Source organism: Thunnus albacares, chromosome 19 (assembly GCF_914725855.1).
Source record: "Thunnus albacares chromosome 19, fThuAlb1.1, whole genome shotgun sequence".
Lineage (NCBI taxonomy): Eukaryota > Metazoa > Chordata > Actinopteri > Scombriformes > Scombridae > Thunnus > Thunnus albacares.
Genome location: NC_058124.1, coordinates 18553416 through 18569837, shown reverse-complemented (window position 1 = coordinate 18569837; position 16422 = coordinate 18553416). Strand labels below are relative to the sequence as shown.

The 16422-nt window shown below is 40.8% G+C and overlaps 1 protein-coding gene across 6 annotated transcripts; it reads left to right on the top strand.

Moving 5' to 3' along the window:
* Positions 1 to 10539: 10539 nt before the first annotated feature.
* On the top strand, positions 10540 to 15755 carry eomesa (eomesodermin homolog a). Of its 6 annotated transcripts, XM_044336575.1 has the most exons (8): positions 10547 to 10753; positions 11590 to 12222; positions 12609 to 12763; positions 13617 to 13738; positions 13985 to 14143; positions 14370 to 14431; positions 14571 to 15289; positions 15418 to 15755. In XM_044336575.1, exons 2-8 carry the CDS (start codon positions 11702 to 11704, stop codon positions 15429 to 15431), a joined length of 1752 nt encoding a protein of 583 aa, XP_044192510.1. In that variant the 5' UTR covers positions 10547 to 10753; positions 11590 to 11701; the 3' UTR covers positions 15432 to 15755. The 6 variants fall into 6 exon arrangements, with proteins under 6 accessions (XP_044192509.1, XP_044192510.1, XP_044192512.1 ...); XM_044336574.1 differs by lacking the exon at positions 15418 to 15755 and having other exon boundaries at positions 10540 to 10753; positions 14571 to 15411; XM_044336577.1 differs by lacking the exon at positions 15418 to 15755 and having other exon boundaries at positions 10553 to 10753; positions 11901 to 12222; positions 14571 to 15408.
* The last annotated feature ends 667 nt before the right edge of the window (positions 15756 to 16422 follow it).

Sequence of the window (16422 nt, the reverse complement as noted above, 5' to 3'; positions counted from 1 at the left end):
TTACTGATTCATATTAGCTTAATATCGTCTCATAACTGTGGATGAAAGTCCGCTTAAACTGCTCTGCTTGGAGCCAAAAGTTAGCCCTCAACCCTCCCCTGAACACACACACACACACCACATACATACACAAGCAGCAACATGCATCCCCCTCCCTGTCCCACAAGAAAGAAGTTACACAACCAGCTGATGGAACTCCAGAATCCGGCGTGAAGAGGACTCACTAATAGCAGCCGCCTACAAGCTCCTGCCATTCTGACATCAGTGGCCCCAAACTGTGGAGAAGCTGGCAGGACTCGGGGAGCATGCCTTCTGGCCTCGGCAGGGAGGAAGGCCAGCAGGCTGCAGCATCACATGCATATAGTACACACACACATACACACACACTTCATCCTACAATGGGAGTCATGGGGTCACATGCATACAGGGGAAGGGGTGGGAAGGGGGGGGGGGGGTATCAACTAGTGACCCTGTTTATGGTAGGAATCAGAAAGCTACAAAGAGCAGAGAGTGGAATGTTGTTAATTGGCATCAGTCGGTTGATGCCTGCCTACCCTTGTGTTGAACCCCAAGCCATGTCATCCCTGCCAAGACATGGCAGAATGTCATGAGTGAGCAATGCTAACTGGGATGGGTTTCAACTCAGGTTTTGTTGACGACAATATGCCAGGTTGGTTTAAATTGTTTATCTGATCTCATCTCTTTATCTCAGAGGAACAGATGAGAACAGTGTGGCAAGTGTGGAGATGGCAAAAAAAAAATACATTTACAACCGATCCAAATGAAATGCTGAGGGAAAGCTGGCATATAGGGGGGAAGAAATCATTTTTTATATATGTTTTTGTGCTTGAATAATCCTGAAACTTTGGTACTGCAAGCAAGCTAAAAGATGGTTGTTTTAATAAGAGAGTGATGACCTATAAAATCCTATTCCATTGCCTTTCTTACTTGTGGATCTGGGTGCAAAGTTAGCTACAGAAAAAGGAACCTACAACGTGTTGGGATCCTCTGTCTTGTACAAGAATCCTTCAGCAGGGCAAAGGTTATATAAAGCCACAAGAGTCACAATTAACGTCGCCCTTTGTAATCAGCCAGCAAGCACGAAAGTCAGACCAACTGCCATAAATTTACCAGTGACTGGCAGGTGACACGCTGGCACCTAGCTCTGCATGAAGTTAAAGTGTGCCAGCAAATGGTCCGGATTGGATGAGCTGTATCATAACAACACCGAATTACATCAAAGGTTTGTTCAGTTAAAGTTACTCTAATGCTGGACTTTTTACACTGAGAACATTTTGATATGTCACAGCAGGAAAAGCACAGGTTTAAATAATAAAATTAATTAAATTTTGATGCTTCACTTTTAGGGTCCTAGAATTTGTGTTGGCTGACTGTAACACTGTCGTGACTCACATGTACTGGGACATTTAAGTAGAACAAAGCCATCATTAATGTTATTAGTAACACCTCTGCTTTTCTTACTATCACAGGTTAAAATGTCTGCTATGTAAAAGGTCAAATGAGTTGTATAGGGCAATAATGATCATATAAATGATCATATTTTATCATGGCAAGTATCATTACTAGCCCTAACAGTACTGAAGGTAATAGACAAAAAAAAAAATGAAATATTAAAAAAATTGCAATCAAGATCAAATTAGATTTGTGTGTAGATATTTATGTTGTATCCATACTGCTAGATGTGGAAGTATATGTAACCTCTGGAAATTATACTTGAAACCTGTAAATGTTTAACTGTTTGTTATGGCAAAGAAAGAGTTTTGAGCCTTTTTGCTTTCCATAGAGGCTTGCCAATGCCAAGGCTTGACCCCAGATGCTCCCATAGTATAAATTACTAATAATTTAGATTTACACAGTGTCACATTGACACACGTCTGAAATTTCCTCTCAGTGATTTTGAACTGGATTCAGTGAAATCCAGTGAGAAAGTGAAAGAGAAAATTGTTTTTACGGTGGTGCAAGACCACCCACTCACATCCTCTGCAGCTCTGGATGACTCACTGCCAACCATCGCTAACCACACAGGTGAGATAAACCATAGTTTCATCCTAAACTCCTACATAAATCACCTTAATGCAAAATTAAAAATGTCAAAGTTCGCAGGGGTTTCTTCACTGATTTGACCCCCAATTCCTTATAATCTAAATGGTGCCAAAAATCACATTACCTTAAGATTCTTGTATTTAAATAATACAAGAATCTCAAGGCTTTTTATTTAAAAAGGCTGTAAACACCAGGTCTCAATGCATGTTCATGCAACTGTGATTTTTCTATCCATGGAGAGCTACTTAACATTTCTGACATCTGACAATTAACAAATTTATAGGCAAACAGCAACATCAAAAAGGCTAACAATGCGCATAATTAATTGCAATTTTACAAGACGTGAAAACAAAGCAAAAGCAGTTTTCTTCTTTGTTCATTTTGACTGCAGCAGATCCCCTGTCTTCACACCTCCCACATTGGTTTAACGTGTTGCATTGTCCCCCACACTGCTATTCACATACACACACTCTGACACACAGCACAAAAACATAGAGACCCACACACACACGCACACTCACACATATATATATATATATGTGAAGACCACATCAGCCTGGGGCTTCCCTTTTGTCTACCTCTGCACTAAAGGTGTGATCGCTCATTGTGCTGCTGAGGAGGTGGGGAACATTCTTTAACCAGGGGTGGAAGGTATTAGCTTGGTGTGTCCTCCTCTGCCAAATCACATTTTAAATGGAAGGTTGCCCATCATTGGGGATCCCCGTGATGCATCCATCAGAGCTGTGAAGGACAGTTAATGTTTGGGCCTCACCAAGAAAACATGTGTTCCCCTGCACTGTTACAGGTCTCCTTTATTACCTTTGTTGCATTATCCCCCCACCTTCCTAAAAAAGACTGGAGAGCCCCTTAATAAGCAAAAATGCCTTGAAAATAAATCTGATTTCACTTACTAAGCTAGTTCAACATTTTGGGAAATACCTTATTGTCTTTCTTGCCGAGAGTTAGATTAGAAGATCGATACCACGCTCACGTCTGTACAGTAAATATGTAGCTAGAGCTAGTCAGTTAGCCTAGCTTAGCATAAAAACTGGGCTCAGGGGAGAAACAGCTAGACTGGCTCTGTCCAAAGGCAACTAAATTCAACTACCACTGCCTCTAAAGCTCACTAATTAACATGTTACATGAGCTCGCCCTCCCAAGAAAAATGACACTATAGGTCATACATTCAGTCGCCAAAAACAACCCATAGTTACGTTTGAGTGACAGATGCCATTTAGCAGCCGTAGGAATTACGACCTGGGGAACTGACGCAGTTCAGATGATGTTAATATATGGTGACTTCCTTGTTGGGGGGATGGCTAAATAGCTAGTTAGATTTCAAAAAGTGGACTTAGCTGCAGGAGACCACTGTTTGCTTCCTGTTTCCAACCTCAAGTGTCATGTTTTCAACTGCGAGTCGCGACATTTTTTAAAAACTGTAACGTTGTGTTTACTGTTGCGTGACAATGAAGGCTGCTTAACTTTAAGCAAGTACTAACCACGTTTCAAGTGATCATTTTAACTGAAACCATGATCTTTGCCTAACCCTAACCAGGTGTTTTTTCTGACTAAACCTAACCAGGCCTTAACCACAGCGTTGTCACACCATAAAACATAACAGTGATTTATAACGGTTTTGGTAAGCGGTAGGCCTATATTATGCTCCAATGGGTCAATCTGGAGTGCAGGTACAAATGACCTACCATATGTGGTCATTTAATTTCGAGGACTGTTAAATCTTGATAATTCATACAAAGACCAAAGTGTTCTGTTACCTTTGGACCCTCCTGTCTTTATGCTAAGCTAAGCTAACCAGCTGGCTCCAGCTACATATTTACAGTACAGATGTGTGAGTGGTATCGATCTTCTCCTCTAACTCACTGCAAGAAAACAAATACACTTATTTCCCAAAATGTCAAACTATTCCTTTAATATGGAGCTCAATGTCAAATTACGCTGTGAGGCAGGGGACTTAAATTTTATTATTAATTTTCATAAATTGGTGTGAGCATATATTTTCTGTTGCCTGAAAATCAAGACATGCTTCTTCTCTTGCCACAATATGATATTCGTCATCAAATATTCGTGAACCAAACTATATGACACCTTTCGCTTGAATTGTTTCAAGTTGATAACAGGTTATTCAACTCCTCCACCACCATTCGTTTTACACTTTGTCTGTATACTCATGAAAAAAGAACAGCTAAAAGTCAGAATTTTCTTGTGGCTTCAATGGTTCAACATACACCAGATTTTTTTTAAATGAAGTCTGGACTATTAACACTGGGTATGGATCCAGCCTGTCTCGGCTGGTCTGTTCTATCAAGGTCTACAACCATCAGATGAACCTCGAAACAAGTGCTCCCCCCGTCAGACAGAATGTTTGGTCCATGTGTCTAGACCTCCACCATATCTGACCCGCCAGCACAGAAGGACACACAAACACTCGACAGACGATCATAAGGAACAAATACAGGCAGGCTCCTTCCCTCCACCATGTGACTTGGATATGCATGCTCACTGCTGTTCGTAATTTCTTATCATTGACACCCACCCCTCCACATCCACATATACACTTGTCAAATATGACACCTCTACCCACAAGGAAGAGACCAGGTTCTCAACCCTCTTCTAGAAAGCCTGACTAAACTGTCCCATTGAGTTTGTTTTTGAGGCACACATGAGTGGGCCTTCCCTCACACGTAAAAGACGTCTGTTTTGCTCTTCGTCCTCAGACAGGAAGGCCATTTTCTTAGTCCTTTTCATATCTCCCCTGCTCTGAAGGAGACCAAACCATGGACCACTTCCATGCTATGTGGGAGTCCCTGCTGTTTCAGTGGCTGCCAGGCAGGCAGCCTCTTCCCTCTCCCTTTGGAGCGTTTGGCTCCATAATCACGGGAGCCCATCTGATGTGGTCCCCCCATCTGACTAGCAGCTCTCTTCCCCAGGCCCAGACGGCTGGAGGGACAGAGCAGATGAAAGGGGCCGCAGATTGTTGTAGACCATTTACATGTAAATACAGAGACCAGGCCTGGGTCTGGGTTCAATATTGAAGGTGTCCGCTGCACTGAGGTCCCTCTGTGTGTGCATATATGAGCGTGTGTGCATACGCGCATCTATGTGTGCGCGTACAGGCGCCGGCACGTGTATAGGATTGTGTGTGAGCATGCGCGTGCATGTGTGTGTGTTTTCATGTATGTGCATGGCATGATCCAGTACATCTAAATTATACAGCTGCCAAATTGCTGCAAATGTTTTAATACAAAAGCATTCTGTGGTCTCTAATTATATCTAATGGCTGCTGGATGCATTTCTCCAGAGCAAAAATAGGAGCCTTTTCAGTGAATAATTTGGCATTTTGTCAACTAGTTTAATGTCTAATTGCACAAAACAATAAAAAGAAAGAATAATATTTACTTAAACATGTCCAGTAGTCAAGCCAATTATTTTTTAAAGGGGGCTTCAATTATGCTTTTTGTTTGGGGTATCTTAGGGCTTTCTAGCACTGTGAATGTAGTCCCCACCCCCCCAGAGTAGACTGAAGATGTTGAGGCAACATCCCTGTTTCACCGGGGGTCACCATTAAACCATTAATCATGTCTACATAACCTCCCTCCCACTAGCATATGCCTCTGGTTGGTAGACAGTAAGTCAGTTAGGGCTTTCCTCTGTGTCGCTCTAGAAGCTTTCATACCGAGAGGGAGATGTGTTAAAACTCTACATTCTCACTTCTGACTCACTGATTTAACCACATTGAGGCAGGAGCAGAAGCAGAATACTCCTGTGGTGTAAATCTGTTTGTGTTCCCAGTCCCAAAAAAAAAGGCAAGAGAAAAAAAAATGAAGGGTCCTCCTGAAATGCAGTTTCTGAGTCAGGGTTAGCAATGTGATAAAAGCCCAGCTTGTATAGCAGTAATAGTGCTATGGGAAAGGACAGGGAACCAGGGGTGAGCTGGGTTGCAATGTATTGGGTCGCTGTGTCTTGGTGGCCGTGGTTAGTTGCTTGACGAGCTCAAGTGTGGGACCGTCTCTCCCCTCCCCACCCCACCCCAGCTCACCCCAACTCTCCTCGGCCAAGAGAGTATGCCTGTTAGAGAGGGCGTGTTATCTTCAAGGCTTAATGCCGAGTCGATACAACTCCGCCACCCTCCCTTACACCTCACGTTCCAGGGAACACATATATCCAGTCTATGCTGTCAAACTTTTAGCACCTGCTATTTTGCTTTGGTCCCTTATGTCAATTCCTCTGGTGTTTCAGGAGGATGGGCTGGGAGAAGTGGGTCAACAAAGGTTGATGCTTAAATGGGGATGAGGGTGAGACTCGGGCCAATGGACTGCCATCCACTTTTGCCGTTGTCGGCTTCAGTCCATGATGACGCGGTGAGTGAAAGTAAAAAGGTGGTTATACTGTGCATGTGTCAAAATCACTTCCAGTGATCTGCTTACCCAGTTCTAGAAAAAAACAACATCTGTATTTAACTCCCTGCTGCAGGTAATTACTTTTTTGTGAGCTTTTTCAAAAACTAAAAATATAGAAGATTTAACAGAGATAGTGTGTCTTTACAGTATGTCATGTTTTTTTCAACATCTAAACAAACATTACTACACATGGAGATATAACAGTTTGTAGGCTACTTCAAAACTTCTATAAGGATGACAGTGGCTGGAGATAACGTATATGTGAGAGAGGATAAAAAGTCAGATAAGAGGAGCATAGATACCTGAAACTTACCCTGATCCATACTATGTACTTGCTGCTTTTCCCATAGGCCTTGGGTGACACTTCCTATAATGCAGTAATCCAAAAATCATGTTATCATGCCTTGGGGAGTCAAATACAGTGAGTGCAGCTTCAATCCTATTTTCCTGAATGCAGCCAGTACACCTTATTTTTCTATGATTTGTCTTAACACAGTGGATTATCATTGCCCCCTGAAAACCTGTGCATCACAAAAGTATTGTGCTCACATATCCCCAGATACATTTCTGCAATAATCCACGGCTCCTTCCAGGGGCCAGACACACACAAAAAACAGGCAAACACATACACTGACGCACATGCATGCATGCATGCAACAACATGCTGACATTGAGACTTATCTGTCGATATGACGCAAAGTAAGATCCGATGGTTTCATGCAATCTGGCTTATTTTAATGTATTTTGAGGAATTCAAACGTACTGCATATATAGAGAGCATTCCCACGGGTCTCACTCACTGACTGGTTGCAGATGGGGAAGATTCCCATTTCATGATAATTTGCTCTGCTGGAATGAAATCTGAAATAGCCTACATGACATCAAACATGAATATATTTTACATATTCTAATGTTCTTTGAGTATAGGTTTTAAAAAAAAAGGCATAGTGACAAAAATGTGAAGCTCTTATTTTATACAAATACATTTTGTCCAATCTAGAGGGGAAACCTTGTGCTGTTTAAATCACAAAGAAAATGGTGGAGACAAGGAAATAAGGAAAAGTAATTGATGAAAGCAATATGCACCCAAATGGAAATTCATGAAAGCTGTCACCTTTGTATCTTTGAAGACAGCAGCATGTCTGTAACATAAGCTTTCTTCGTGTAAAGACTACTGCTTTGATTAAATGTTAGCAATCTCCGCACACTGGAAAATATACTGGGGGACATCTTTGATAAACTTGTGAAATAAATTCTTTCCAATAAAAATGTTCTTGAGGATGATGATTTGCGGAGGAACGCAGATCTGGCATGGTGCACATTGCACTCGGTTCTTTTCCCAGCACCCCTCCCTCCAGGGGTCTCGGTGGCGAGGATCTCTAATGAGACTTGCGTTATTAATCCTTGCAATGGGGTACATGAATTCACTCCCGAGCAAAGGCTTCAGCAGCCACCTTGGCTCATAAAACCTGGAATGTATTCCTTTCATGTGCTCTGTTGATGATCTACTCTGACAACAATATGGTAAGACTTCCCTTCCCCTGTCGCGCGGGCCCTGGCCCGGGGCCAAAGAGGGTCATCTCAGACACACTTGGACTTTTATAGGTGGTCAAGAAACATGCTGACAGGTCACAAGTGGGAGCTCCTTTATGAGTAGGACCTAAACATCCACCTCATTTGGAATTAGTTTATTTATAGGTGGCCTGTAAATCACATTTATTTTGTTTTCTAGCTTTCAAATGGCAACTGAGTCTTTGGGGTCATTTTGGAAAAACCAACGAACTTCAGGGCATGGTCATTAAAACGATTGCATTCTGTTATTACTGTTTGCTTTGGCGAGATTCTTTCTCTCCACGGGCTTGTAATCATCTGCGAAGTAGAATGATCGATTGTGAAATAATGGAATAAGGAAATTTCACTTGACTTATATTTTAATGAGAGATTGTAAAGGATCACAAAGCCTGGGCCCGTGCAGGTGGCGTGAAAGCCCGCATTTTCCTTAACAGCAACTCTTCTCTTAACATCAGTCATCAGTAATTTGCTGATCATGCAGGGATCCATTAAACAAGAAAAGCTATACGGCAGGAGGTGTTGAAAGCAGATGGTGTGAAATGCTTGACTTTGGTTCTAGTACATATACAGCTCCCTTTGAACTATAGATTTACCTTCTAACATCTGTATGATAGCGCGTAACAACACTGAGTGAAGAGAAAAGCCCTTCTGCTGCGTGTTTGTGCGAGAGAAAGTGAGCAAAACAGACAGATTGACAAAGAGTGCATTATGTTAGATCAACTTCACAGGCTTTCATATTTCCCATGCTTGTTAATTTTGCCATTTGCTTCCTAACATATTGACTAAACTACTTTGGTATTCACACTAGTTCCTCCTGATTTTACTTCAGTTTATAAGAGAATGAATGACTCTGAGCCATTCTGTTTCACAAAACCTGAAACCCACTATGGTGGCATCATTTTTTAAGTTTCCCTGAGGAATTCTGTGCTCACAAAAAGTGGAGGAAAAGGAGATAGTTGGTGAAAATCAGCCCTCAGGATTTGGTTATGCTGGATATGAGTGAGATATCGATGTATGGGTCAAAATAAATAATAGAAACGGCTTCAAATAATTTTTAAAAAATGCTTTACCTCAATTGTCAAATGTTTGGTGTTTCCACCTCTCCGCAGTCTGGGAAGGGTCTCGCTCTTGATTGACAGACTGTGTGCTGTGCATGTAGCTCTGGTCCCCTGATGGCCCAGTAGCCAGCTTTACTGTCCCATTTATGACACGAGCCAATCTGCCTCCAGCCGAGATTCTCCCTCAGCTTTTCACAGATTTGTATCCCCATTTTCCCCAAATTCATCTCACCCCCTACTCCCCCTCCAGTTTACTTTAAAACTCACACATGCACACACACATGCAAACTGCCCACACACCAGGCCTAAACACACACACACACACACACACACAGAGACACAAACACACACGCAGGCTCGCAGAAGCTGAGTTCACCGCAGTTGAAGATGATGCAAAGTGAGATACAAGTGGAAAAAGTGAGAGTTAAAGGGCTGCATGCTGCTGCTGTCTTACAGTGTTGGGTTACTTTAATATAAGCAACGATAGGAACATTACCATGATCGTTCACTAGAGAGCGCTGTCCCCGGGACACTGTTGAGAAACCCCTTTATCATTAGGCCCAAAAGTGTTATATGAAAGACGGTTGTTGTGCTACATGATTCTTTGATTATTTCTGGTTTAGAAGCTTTTGATCTCTCTCACTGTGTGTGTGTGTTTGTGTGTGTGTGTGTGTGTAATATTGGATTATTTTATGCTAAATGAACATGATTTATTTTTGTTCATCTCTTTGTTTTGGGATTACTATACAAAAACTGTGATTACATACCTATGTTTTGTTTGTTTTTCCCTCTTGTCTGTCTTCAGTATCACCGGCAGACTTGTGCAGTGTTACTCAGCGTGTTAGTAGCTTACATCCTTTCTCTCCGTTTGGGGCATCCTCTGCCAGAATTGTACCCAGTGTAATTGAATTGCAATGGTGTGAGTTAAATGAGATTTGTCGCTGCCTTTTAAACCTCCGTTTCTTTATTGTGTGCAATTTGAAATTCATTTTTAAAAAAAAAAGAAAGAACCTTTACCCCTCATGTTTCCAAAATGCTCATCCCCATTAAGCAGCCTATTGCATTCAAATATTCGAAATCTAATGAGTCTAAGCTTAATTTGAATGGTTTCTCTCTTTTTTTAAAACTGAAACGTTAAATTAAATTAGAAGATCGATCTATTTCGTGAATTATGTTTCCTGATATAATGTGAACTCTTAATTATAAGCAATTTAATTGCAATTTAAAGGTTAGATTTTTTTAAAAACTCAAACCCCGAAAGTAGAAAAAAAAACGTTTTTATTTAATTTTTTTCTAAAGGGAAATAAAGCCCGAAATACAAAAATACATATATTTGCTACATAGTCCGAAGAAAAAAATAGAAAAGCTTGCCTGGTTTGAAAGTCAACTGACTTTATTCGACTTTTTTTTCAAGAAGTGACAAAAAAAATTTTTTTATTTCAAGTATTTCTCATCAACCAGTCCCGATAGTCGATACTTTTATTAGAAACAAGACTGAAAACGTGGACGGAGAAGAAAAAACGGAGGCCAATTATAGGAAATAAGGTGCACATGTGAATTTTTTTGAACGTGCTGGAGTGTTTGCAGGGGTGGAAAGGTCTCTCTGTGTGTTTGCTGTTCATCAACGATAAGTCTCCAGGGGTAAGTGTGTGGATATAAACTGACAGGCCATATCTGAAGGTGGATATATATTTTGTGCTGCTGTGCTTAGACGTGATGACTTGAATCCAAAGCGGAAAGTTTGGAAGTGAGTGTGAGAGCGCGATGAGGAATGCTGGACAACGCGATTAATGTAGACTATTTCCTGTTTAGTCTTCGAGATAAAAATGTGACAAAAAAATCTGCGTGTCGTTCTAATCTCTTAGGAATAATGTTTAATTCAGTTTCAACAACAAACTAAAGGTTATTTGCACATTTAATTGATTATAAAACGATATATTGAGCTTTAGCTGCGTAAAGAGAACGCCATAACGCTCCAGTCAGTGCTTGGAATATGAAAGTTAAAAACTAAACTTATCTGTAGGCATCACAAATTTTCCCTTGTTCTTATTTCTAAAAGACGCTTTCTAATTGAATTAGAGTAGTGCGACCATTGGCTGTGGAGAGGGTTGGTGCCCCAGCGTGTTTCTCCAAAAAGCCCCTCCCCTTAACGCTTACAATCGTTTGGGTCTATGGAGAACTACATCGTATAAGAGCCTCTGAACAGCCCATGTCCAACCCATAATCTGATCTGAAAATTCGTAGGTGAGGAGAAGGTTTAACCTCCTTCCATCATTCGTAAGGGAGGGAGGCGTGCAGACAGAAACAACCAGGGCGCCTGTGGTTGTGTCGCCTCCTTGGCTGAGATTGACTCTCTGGACTCTCTTGAAACTCTTTCTTATTTATTGCAAGATCTAAACAATGCAGTTAGAGAACATCCTTCCCAGCGCTAGCATCAATTTACCCAAGACCTTTTACAATCTTTCCTCGTCGGACAGTGCCAACAACAGCCCGAGGCCATCATCGCAGCTTGACTATCAAGAAGTCGACCGGACGGAATCAGAGTCTAACAGCGCTCCTAAGAAATATCTGAGCGGGGTGGGAAACGGGATGCTGGGCGAGGGAGAGGGGGACGCCTTCACTAAAACCGGGCCCGATGGGAGGAAAGGCTCCCCGGTGCTCGGTGAGGACGAGTTGACGAGCGGTCGGCGTTACAACATAGATGAACTTGGCTCTGACAGATACTTCATCTCGTCCTCCCAGGCGAGTTCCGACATGGCAAGCCCCTGTTCCCTCTTTCCCTATGCAGGACAGACCGGGTCGGTGTACACCGGGTCCAGCAGCTCCAGGTATCCGGCTTCACTTCATTACGGATCCGTCCTGCCGCCAACAGGCTTCTCCTCCTCTTCCGTGTGCACCGGACGGAGCCAGTTTAGCAGCGGAGGGTACCAGTTCAGCCAGGGTCCGGGCTGTTTGTACCCTTCCTATCCTGGGACGGGGACGGGTATTGGCTCCATGTCTCTGCCGGGTTCTGCCGCCGGAGCCAGAGCGCAGGTCTATCTCTGCAACCGGCCACTGTGGCTGAAATTCCACCGGCACCAGACCGAGATGATCATCACCAAACAGGGCAGGTAAGCAGATGCGCTGCCGGTGGCTTTAACTTCCTAATTTAAACACTCATACACTCATCTCCAGAATATGAAATTTTCGTTCTTGTACTTTCAGTTTGTCGGTTTTTTGACAACTTAACCTTTCACAACTTTTTGCGCATGAGCAAAATTTTACGCACATGATCCAAGGTGCTATACATTTCAAGTTTTCGTTTCTGGTAAATTGTAAATGTACAATTACGCAACAGGCTAAACATGACACTGGAGAAAAAATATACATTCATTTTCAGATTTGATGTTAGTCAAGAATTCTGCCAAATGCATCATGTGAAGGCATCCAATGTCAAAGTGTTGTTTCCCCCTGCACAGCTGTTAATTATTTCTGTTTTGCCTTTTTTTTCCCCCAGACGGATGTTCCCATTCCTCAGTTTCAACATCACTGGACTCAACCTCACGGCCCATTACAATGTCTTTGTAGAAATTGTTTTGGCTGACCCCAATCACTGGCGCTTTCAAGGAGGAAAGTGGGTCACTTGTGGAAAAGCAGATAATAATATGCAAGGTGAGTTAAAGAATTAATAAAACGTTTTTTTTTTCCCCAACTCTTGAAAATTTAAATTTCATGTTTTATAAATGTTTCAGTATGAAAAAATGAAATTAAATCAAATAAGAAATTAATAAAACTTGTTTAGGGACAATGCAGCAAACCTGCATTTAGTGTGACAGTCATGAGGATATACGAGTAAAATATGGAGTAAAGATTAAGCCATAAATATCCTTTTTTTAATTGTTGAAGAAATATAGTTTTTCTTTATTTCATAGCAAACTTAAAATATTTAATATGTTGCGATTTTTAATGTTTTATTGAAACAATTTAGCCTCTTGTACTCGGTACAGTTTAATCTCAAGTGAGAAATCTCGGGTAACCAACTAGTATGTGAAAATTCTTATTAAATATGGATTTTAAAAAAACTGGTATTTTAAAGACTTATATACATTTAAATAAATGTTATTAATTCATTTTATATTTTAACTTAAATAGAAAATAATGATAAAAAAAATACCAGTTCTCTGCTTTTGTGGAAACAAAGTTTTAGAATTGTATTTCAGTAAATGAAAGATATTCCAAGCTCTTCTCTATCAATTAATGTTTTCATCAATCATCTAACATGAAATTAAAATCATAGGAAAGAAGTTTTATTCTGTTTTCACTTATTGTACCAGTATTTTCCCCTAAAAGTATTAAGACAAATAAAATGTTTGGTAAATCATACATTGTCAGTCATTTAATAATGTTAAGAAGCCAGATGTTATTTATTTTTGTCGATATTCAGACAAAATAATTTGCACATGTTGTGTTATAATATTTGTCATAATTTGTCATATCACTAAACAGTGTTATTTCAATCTTACAGGTAACAAAATGTATGTTCATCCTGAATCCCCGAATACTGGTGCTCACTGGATGAGGCAAGAAATCTCTTTTGGCAAATTGAAGCTGACCAACAATAAAGGGGCCAACAACAACAACACACAGGTGAAATATTAATTCCTGACAAATTCAATTTTTTCAAATTAACATTGTTTCTGGCCTTATTTAGTAGTAATCTATGAAAATAATTATTCGGATATTATAACTGACAAGTGCAATTGCCATCTTTAATGATACTTATTAAACAATATCGATTTTAATTGACTAAAGAAGAGAAATAGATTTATGCCGCTTATGTTTCAGTTTTTGATATGTGCCGCGTTTTACTTATTGCACATCTTTCCCTTGCAGATGATTGTCTTGCAGTCTCTTCACAAATACCAGCCGCGGCTGCACATTGTTGAAGTGACAGAAGACGGAGTGGAGGACATGAGCAACGAGGCCAGAACTCAGACCTTCACCTTCCCAGAGAACCAGTTTATAGCCGTCACTGCTTACCAGAACACAGATGTAAGAATATGAATTATTATTATTAGTTGTTGTTGTTGTTGTTGTTTTTTGGTTGTTGTTTTTTTTTATTTAAAAAAACTTTTTGCCTATTTAGTTGCAGTAAAATCAAATGATCTTGAAGTACATCTATTTAAAAAAAAATCTTTATTATTGCTCTTTATTCATGCAGTGCAGATAACTGCTTTAAGATGCACATTATTTATGCAGGATTTCTTATTTCTTTCAGATCACACAGCTGAAGATCGATCACAACCCATTTGCAAAAGGCTTCCGGGACAATTATGACTCGTACGTGTCTTACACTTAAAGCAGTGTGGTTTATCTGTTTTTCCGGTGGTACATTATTTGATACATGGCTTTTACCTTGAAATGTGTTCGTGCAGCTAATTTTGTGTATTTGTGGGTTCTTTCTTCATCTGTTGAACAGGATGTACACAGCCCCAGAGAGTGACAGGTTGACTCCATCCCCCACAGACTCTCCTCGCTCTACTCAGATTGTGCCCGGGGCCCGCTATGCCATGCAGCCTTTCTTTCAGGACCAGTTTGTCAACAACCTGCCTCAGAACCGCTTCTACACCGGCGAACGGGCCGTTCCCCAAACCAACAGCCTCCTCTCCCCACAGAGCGAGGATGCCAGCGCGGCTGCCTCTGCCCAGCGCTGGTTCGTCCCCCCAGTCCAGCAGCCGGGCTCCAACAAGCTGGATCTGTCGTACGACAATGACTATTCCACCAGCAGCCTGCTGTCCTACGGCATCAAGCCCCTATCCCTACAGACATCCCACGCCCTCAGCTACTACCCAGACTCGGCCTTTGCTTCCATGGCAGCAGGCTGGGGAACCAGAAGCTCTTACCAGCGCAAGATGACCACGGGCCTGCCCTGGTCCCCCCGTCCAAGCCCCCCAGCCTTCCCGGAGGACCAGCTGGGGGCCACTAAAGACAAGCTGCCTGAGGAGAGCGCGCCACCGGCTTCGGCCTGGATCGAGACGTCCCACTCACTGAAATCGGTGGACTCTACCGATTCTGGCGTGTACTCCATGGTCTGCAAGAGGCGCAGGATGTCCCCTGGGGGCTCAAGCACAGAGAACTCCCCAACCATCAAGTGTGAAGACTTGACTACGGAGGATTACAACAAGGACAACCCAAAAGGCATGGGTTATTATGCATTCTACACAAGCCCCTAAGACTGTATTTATTGAAACTAAATATAATTCTTTTGTTTATTATTGAGTGCTCTCCATTCCTTGTTAATGTCTTTTTTTCTCTTTTCTCTAAAGGTGCCAAAGCTTAGTGTTCCCCCAAGCAAGCTGCACAAGGTTTTTTTCCCAGGCCAGCCCCTCACATACCTGAGCAGAAACATGCATAGTGATTGTTGTTTTTGAAAAAGCATGTCCCTTTTTATTCATTTATTTTTACAACTTTTTTTTCTTTCTTTCTTTTTTTTTTTTTTTACAAATGTGATTTTTTATTTTTCTGCCCCTGCGTATTTAAGTCATTTTCGTTGTACAGTATTGGTGCACTTTAGAATGTGATGTATCTTGTACAAATTGTCTTCTTGGAGGTGTTATTAAATGGATAATAAAAACAGCTTTTCATAAAGCATTGTCCAAATGTCTTTCCCTGTATGTTTTATTCATATATTATGGCTCACACTCATTGCACCGATGGAAGTTTTAAAATATTCAGCATAATTAGATGTAAATTTCTTTCTTTTTTTCTTTTTTTTTTTTTAAATATATAAAGGCCGCTTCAGAAATTAAATGTTAAAATGTTTCAATCAATGGAAAATTACAAATGTACAGGTTTTATCACACTGTGAATGTGTGTGAGTAGAGTGATCTGCAGTATGAGCCTTGTGTATTTTATGGTCTCTTTTGGAAACAACGAATTTGTGACTCTTAGAGTAAATGAAGGCCCTAAAGCAATTACCTGAAGTTGAAACAAGTTAGAGAATAAAATCAATCTTGCAGCATAATGCAATGTTTTGATGGAGGATCAATATAATATTATAGCCCATTTAATCTAAGAGTATCCATTTAGTAGCATTTATCAGTATTCCTCCTGTAAAGAAATTAGACTAATTGTATGCAAATAAGTTGGGAATACATTTCCAGTAATATTAGTTTGCAAACAAATATTTGAGAAGCTTCTACTATTAAGGCCATCATTCCATTACATCTTTCTTATAATTCTTAAAATAAAGCATAACATTTTTTGTTACTATCCAAGAAATGACAACATATACAGTTATTGTGAACAAAATGAAGTCAGAATTAAAGACA